The sequence below is a fragment of the Echinops telfairi genome, unplaced genomic scaffold (assembly GCF_000313985.2).
Source record: "Echinops telfairi isolate 266 unplaced genomic scaffold, ASM31398v2 ScPeMD7_47;HRSCAF=170, whole genome shotgun sequence".
Taxonomy (NCBI): Eukaryota; Metazoa; Chordata; class Mammalia; order Afrosoricida; family Tenrecidae; genus Echinops; species Echinops telfairi.
In genome coordinates, this window is record NW_022103945.1 from 7901 (window position 1) to 15344 (window position 7444).

General features: G+C 46.1%; 1 protein-coding gene across 1 annotated transcript; it reads left to right on the forward strand.

The window, feature by feature from the left end:
* Positions 1-3142: 3142 nt before the first annotated feature.
* LOC101642746 (protein FAM136A-like) lies at positions 3143-3559 on the forward strand. Its single transcript, XM_045290647.1, has one exon. The coding sequence runs from the start codon at positions 3143-3145 to the stop codon at positions 3557-3559; it is 417 nt and encodes a 138-aa protein (XP_045146582.1).
* Positions 3560-7444: the final 3885 nt, after the last annotated feature.

The following is a 7444-nucleotide window of genomic DNA, read 5'->3' on the forward strand; positions in this document are numbered from 1 at the left end:
AAGCGGGCACCCACTGATATGATTTTCAGTTCTTTGATGTCTGATAACTGATCCCTTCTACACCTCATGGTCAGACAGGTTGGTGTGCTTCTTCCATGTGGGCTTTGGTGCTTCTCAGGTAGATGGCTGCTTGTTTGCCTTTAATCCTTTAAGACCCCAGACGCTATATCTTTTGGTAGCCGGGCACCATCAGCTTTCTTCACCACTTTTGCTTATGTTCACATTTTTCTTCAGCAATCGTGTCGGGAAGGTGTGCAGCCTGGAATGCCAATTTAATAAAACAATGTGTTCTTGCAATGAGTAAGTGCTTGAGTGGAGGCCCGATGTCCATCTGTTGCCTTAATACTAAACCTGTAAATATGTGCACGTAGATCTGTTTCCCCACACTTATATAAATATATTTACATATGTACATTCCAGTCTTAATACCGCTATACAGACCCTTTGTCCCCTAGTTCTTTCCTCTATTTCCTTTTACTTTCCTCTTGTCCCACTATCATGCTCAGCCTTCATTTGGGTTTCAGTGAATTCTCTCAGTTGCACTGCCCTTGCTTAATCCCTACTAGGCCTCTCACACCCTCCTTGCCACAGTTTTTGGATCACTTGTTGCTCCCCTGTCTCTGGGTTGGTCAGCACCATCTCCTTACCCCTGCACCCCCTCTCCCGTGTCCCCCTGGAACCGTTGGTCCCATTGTTTTCTCCTCCAGACTATTCATCCAGTCTATCTAGATAGATCTGTAGAGATAATAATATGCATCAAAAACCAAGCCGTAACAAGATAGGCGATCAGTGAGAACACAGAGATGGCAACAAAAAAGGAAACCAATTACCCATAGAAGAATAAATTAATTAAAAGAAAAAAAATTTTAAGCAGAAAGAAAATCCCGTATATAGATCAAGGTCTGATTTTTGATCTCTAGGCGTGTCCTTCAGTCAGGTCCGATAGGGTACCATGCTCTGACCCCAGAGTCTGTCCTTTGTCCTCCCTTGGGGGCTCTCTGCTCTGCTCCCACGGTTGCGGTCGCACGCTTTTTGTGGTTTGCCTCGGTGTCTCAGAGTCAGTCTGGGCCAGTTCCGACATTGAGTCTCCAGTGTTGTCCCCCTTAGAGCCCGGGGCCATCAAGGGACGGCATGTCTCATGGTGGGATCCGCCATATTGTCCACTCTGTCCATTGGCTGTTCAGAGCGGGGATGTCGTCCTCCAGGGCTGGTGGGTCAGGATGTGCTCCACTCTCTCTTCCTCCGCCTAAGTGTTCCCATTTGCTCTGATCAGACATGCCCCTCTCCCCTAGCTGCAGCTTCAGTGCAGTCCTCTCAAGTCGATTCTTCTGAGGGGAGGGGGCCCGCCCACACACTGTCATCTAGTCAATTCTGACTCATAGAGACCCTATAGGACAGGATAGACTGCCCTTTATGTTTTTGGGGCTATGCAACCTTTACTAAAGCAGGCAGCCTCTTCTTTCTCTGCTGAGTGGCTGTTAGAGCAGGGCCATGTTTGTAGCGTCCTTTCAGGGATCTTAAAAATACATCCTTGCAAAAAACAAAAATAGATCCTTGCTGTGTATGTCATTCCAATACAAAGAAGGGGAAGGGAGGGGAGGAGGGAGAAAAAGGGCGGGAGAAGATAGCACTGGGGGAGCAGGGAACTAAGCCACCCAGGGGGAGGAATTGTTTATGTCTCCACAGAAATGGGAGTGTGCGTGCAGACCCCACCACGGCACACCAAACCTTGAGGGCCACATGACCACACGGAGCAACTCATGAACAGAGTGGGCTACAGGGCTGGCCCCAATCAGAGCCAAACTGACCCCCACCTAGAAGTATGTGCTACAGAGGACAACACTAAACCTACAGATTGGATAGAGGGGCCGGCATGCCACACCCACATGGAAGCAAATCAAAAAGAGAGAGCGAGGGACTAGACCCAATATTGGCAAATCAAGTCCTGAAGACAACATCCCTGCATGGAACTCCTAAGGCACAGAGAGGACTGCAGGCCCGACAACAGCTGGAGACAGGAATAGCTGGAGACAGGATGTCCCCTCACTGGAGTACACCACCACAGAGGACAATACTGGGGACACACGGTGGGGAGTGAGTCCAGTCTGACCCCTCCCACAGTGGGGCAAACCAAGAAGGGAATATAACAGATCATTAATGGTAGCAAAGCCAAGTCACAAAGCCCTTGAGGAGCCCCCAAAGTAGACTTCAGGCTAGGGGGGCAGTTCCTGGAACTCCCCCAGGACCAGTGGGGAGATAGTCATAAAGGTCAGCGGACACACCTGGAACTATGTATGCTTTTTCGGGGTGTTTTTCTGCTAGTTATTTATTTATTTTCCCTTTTTATTCAATGTTTTGGTTTCCTTTTGTTTTGTCTCTATTATTATTGGTTTGCCACCTATATAAGATAGGCATGGGAAGCAAGCCCGAGGAGAAAGCAAGTGGACTGAAACTTATGGAGCAGTGGTTCTCAACCTACCTAATGCTGCGACCCTTTCATACAGTTCCAATGTTGTGGTGATGCCCAACCATAAAATTATTTCATAACTGTCACTTTGCTACTGTTAAGAATCATACTGTAAATATATGATATGCAAGATGTAGTTTCATTGTTACAAATTGAACACATTTAAAGAACAGTGATTGATCACAAAAACAATATGTAATGATGTATTGTGAAATATTTCTAATGACAAATAAATGAAATTTTGGCTTGAAGCATGGTGTAGCACGGGTAACAGTCTTCACGCCGCGTACTCATATGTGGGTGTATCTGCTTGTGGGTGGACTCACCTGGATATGGATAGAGGAGTGGTGTCTTAATTCTTAACACCATCAGAAATATGTGTTTTCCGATGGTCTTAGGTGACCCCTATGATAGGGTCACCCAAAGGGGTCATGACCCAGAGGTTGAGAACTGCTATTTTGAAGGGACTTCGGGGGAAGAGGAAGCAGGGGAAGAGCGAGGTGAGCAAACAATGTGATAGACAAGGGTAGGGTGAAGAGGGGGAGAGGGGGGAAGGGGAAACCGATTACAATGATGGACACATAACCATACACCCCTCTCCAGGGTGAAGAACAACAAAAAATATGGGGGAAGGGAGACAATGGTTGGTGTAAGATATGAAAATAGGGGGTCACCATGGCAGAGCTGCAGCAGCTCCGCGTGCAGGAGGCAGGGGACTCCCTGGTGAAGAGCCTGGAGAGGGAGAACATCCGGAAGATGCAGGGTGCCATGTTCCGATGCAGCGCCAGCTGCTGTGAGGACAGCCTGGCCTCCGTGCAGCAAGTGCCCCAGTGCATTGAGCGCTGCCACACGCCGCTGGCGCAAGCCCAGGCCCCGGTGACCAGCAAACTGGAGAGGTTCCAGGACCGCCTGGCCCGGTGTGGCATGCACTGCAACGACAAAGCCCAAGACCCAGTGGCTGCCGGGAGTAAAGAGCTGCAGGTGAAGCAGCAGCCGGAGAGCTGTGTGACCAAATGTGTGGATGCCCACATGCACCTCATCCCGCCCGTGACCAAGAAGACGAAGGAGTCTCTCTCTTCCATCGCAAGATAAATGTCTGTGCCAGAGGCCATTGGGGATCAGGGCAAGAATCTATATAAAAAAGAAGCGGAATTTGGGTCTTTTAAGTGAATTTTATGAAAGAAAGAAAAAAAGGATAACAGTAAGTTTAAGGAATATCACCTGACTCTGGACACTGGCTCTTTTATCAATTCTAGCTCACAGGAAGGAAATTGGGCAAGCTGGTGCTGTCATTTGGGTTGGAGGTCGTACGAGTAAGTTATGTGGGGTCTCAGTTGTATGTGGCAGGTGCTTATCCTGGTCTTGGGTCTCTCCCTTGCTGTCCCAAGCCAGAGCCATCCCAGGGCACCCGAGCCTCCTGAGTTTACAGGTACCAACGTGCTGGCACGTTCCTCCAACCTGTCTGTGATGATCTGGTGGAGTTTTAGGAGAAGTATTTCTGTTTCTCGCCAACCTCCTGTTTACAAGATGTATTGTCACCCCATTTTCCATAAGCTGTAAGACAAAATGCGTGAGAACAATAATTCAGAAGAGGAAAATGGGGGGGGGGGGGGAAAGATATGAAAGTAATAATAATTTATAATCTACCAAGGAAGTATGAGGGTGGGGGAGGGGAGGGAAGGGGAAAAATGAGGAGCTGATACCAAGGGCTCGATAGAAAGTAAATGTCTAGAAATGAATGAAGGTAACATATGCACAAACATGCCTGATGCAATCAAGGTATGGATTGTAATGAGAGTTCTAAGCGTCCCCAATAAAATGATCTTCTAATTTTAAAAAAATACCAAAATTGATTAACAACCTGAAAATATTTAATGTAATCACAGAAATATATTTACATAGAAAGATGGGCGGGATAAATGCACAAGAATGTTTCAGAGGTGATAGTGAGTATCCAGCTACTTATCCACAGGTCTCAAAGTCCAAAAAATAAAATAAGATCTTTTTCTTCCACTCACATAGAACATTCTCTTCAGCATAGAAAGAGAATGCACTTCTTATATGAAAGCCAACCGTTTCCTTTTGCCCTGAGCAAGCGTCCTTTGCCACACAGTCTTCCAGAATATTCTCAGGTAGATTTGGATCACAGCCCCTCCCTCCCACCTTCCTAGGCTACCAAATTCAAGCTGCAGTTCAGATTTGTGACAGCAGGTGGCACCTAAGTACCTCCAAGAACAAACTACAGCCCCCAAACCAAATCCACTGTTTGGGAGAGGATTCTAACGCATCATTAAGTCTCTGCCAAGGAGTCGATTCCAATTCTTAGTGACTCATAGTGACCGCTAGAATAGCCTCATCTTTCTCCCATGGAGCGCCAGGTGGTTTCAAAGAGTTAACCTCGCAGTTAGCAGCCCCATCCCACCAGGGCCAGTCATAGCGAGCCTATTATAGTACAAAGTACTGCCTCTTCTTAGGGTTTCCGAGACTGTATATATTTGCGAAAGCAGACAGCCTCATCTGTCTCCTGCGGAGCAGCTGATGTGTTAAAACTACCAATCTAGCCGTTAGCAGCCCACCGTTTAACCAACCGCGCCACTGGAACTCAGAAAACAAACCACAGTACCCTCTATTAAGGCTCAGGTTACGAGTTTTGCCCATAGTGTCTCTGATTATGTCTGACAAAGGGGATGGGCATAAAATCAGACTATAGGAACGCAGACTAGCCACCCAGAAGCTGAAAAACCAGGTAGCTGCAGCGCGCCTGGGTGCCGCCAGAGGGCATCACAACGCAGAACAGAGCGGGCCGGAGGTGACTGGGAGAATGGCGGCACGAATGTGGGAACAGGGTTGGTTAGCTACGTCCAGAGAAAGGGTGAGGGAAAGAAAGGGTTTCTGGGAAGGCTATGCAGGGATGAGGTAATGCAGGGTGAACCCCTGTTCTCATGGTAGGCTCCTCTCTGCAGTGTGGACATATTAGCTGACACTCCTGAGGAAAGAGATAAAGCAATGAATGAGATGGAGATGTGGGAGCAACATAAAATGCTCTAATGTACACATGAGTCTGGCAAACAGAACGGAAGGCGTAAAGAAGCCATTTCGTGACGTGTTTCACTTTGTAAAATGTACATTTCATTTAAAAAGAAATGGGTGCCACCTGGTGGTCAGAGACAGGATTGCACCTCTGAGCCTCCCGGCACAGGGCACTCCGGTAAATGGATGGAAGTGGGCATCTCGGCCTGCTGGCAGCAGGCCGACTTTGCTGGGATTTTTCAACCACTGGCAGAAATCCTTTTGTATCCATCACTTTCCGGAATATTCACACCCGAGGCTGGAAGTGAAACTGTGTGAATTGAGTTGTACATGTGAGTGTGTACTTGAGGGAGACACTTAGAAACACACTATTAAAGCTATTACTTTCATCTACTTTTTTCCCTCAAAAAACTCAATAAAATGAACCTCCGTACACACTACTTTGTCAAGTATTTTCTATTTTCACATTACTCACAGGATTTTGCAGATTATTTTTCCATTTAATTCTCATGATTTCTATTGACCTCTTAATAGTTCTTGTGGTCTTGGCATATTTTAACATAGTCATTGCTTGTGTGTATTTTATTCGCTGTTGAAATTGTCTGCCAATCTCTGTTTACTAAATTTGCTTCATAAGCCAGGGACACTAACCCAATAACTGGGATGTAGATTGTTTTTAAGAGTTCTTTAATATTATTACTTGAAACTCTACAGATCATTATTTTTAAAATAAAAGGTTGAACAATGCCCCAGAAGCCCTGTAAAAATTCAAAACCAAAAGTAAACCCTTGAGAATCACTCGGTTACCTCCTGAGGAGGAAATGACACAGGTGGTTCCTGATGTACTCACAACCCCATGGGGTCCTATTCAGAGAACTCCAGGGACCCATTACAGGGTCATCAGGTAATTGTCATGCGTGATATGGGCACATTACAGCCTGCAGTCAGCTATTCACTGCTTCAGAGATCAAAAGTCACTAGCATTTCTTTGCCATAAGACTAGCCATCCTTCCCCTCATTAATAACTAACTATATACGGAGCTTCAAAGGGCTACAAGTGTGCCTTTGGAGATGTCTCTTTAACATTAAGGTGGACATGCAAGCATCTGAAAGGAAGCGAGCAGATTGGCAAGTTCATGGGTTGAATCTGAAGTGAGATGACTCCTCATAAACTTTGCAATTCTCTCCGGTTTCAAGAAATGGAAGATTAAAAATAAAAAATCGTTTCTTGCACCCCCAATTTCCAGTCAGCCACATTGACCCCCTTTGAAGTCAAGGTGCCAGAAAGAGCTTATTTCATTACCCACCACTGTCTTCCTTCCCTGCTCACTTCTTACCCCACAGCTGTAGGACTTCTGCCTCCACAACTGCGATGGAAGTGCGTGCATCCAGGTCACAAGCCAGATTTTCCAGCACTCGGACTTGAAACTAACTGCCTTCCAGCCAATGTCCACTCACAGCCACCCTCTAGGACAGGGCATACCTGTTCCCTGTGAGTTTCCGCGACTGTAATTCTTTATGGGAGTAGACAACCCCATCTTTCTCCCAAGGAGAGGCTGATGGTTTTGAACTGCTGACCTTTTGGAGCTCAGCCCAACATCTGACCACCATGCTACCAGGACTCCTTTTCTGTCATGAGGTCCAGTTTTTTTTAACAGTTTTATTGACACTTCATTCACATATCACATACTTCAATAGTTCGATCACATCAAGAAAAGTTGTACAATCATTACCGCTATCAATTTTAGAACATTTTTCTCTCCCTTGTGCACATTGTTATTCGTGTATTTTTTTTCAATTTCTTTTAAAAAAATCATTTTAGGGGCTCATACAACTCTTATCTCAATCCATACACACATCAATTGTGGAAAGCATATTTGTGCATTCACTGCCCTCATCATTCTCAAAACATTTGCTCTCCACTGAAAACCCTGGCATTAGGTCATT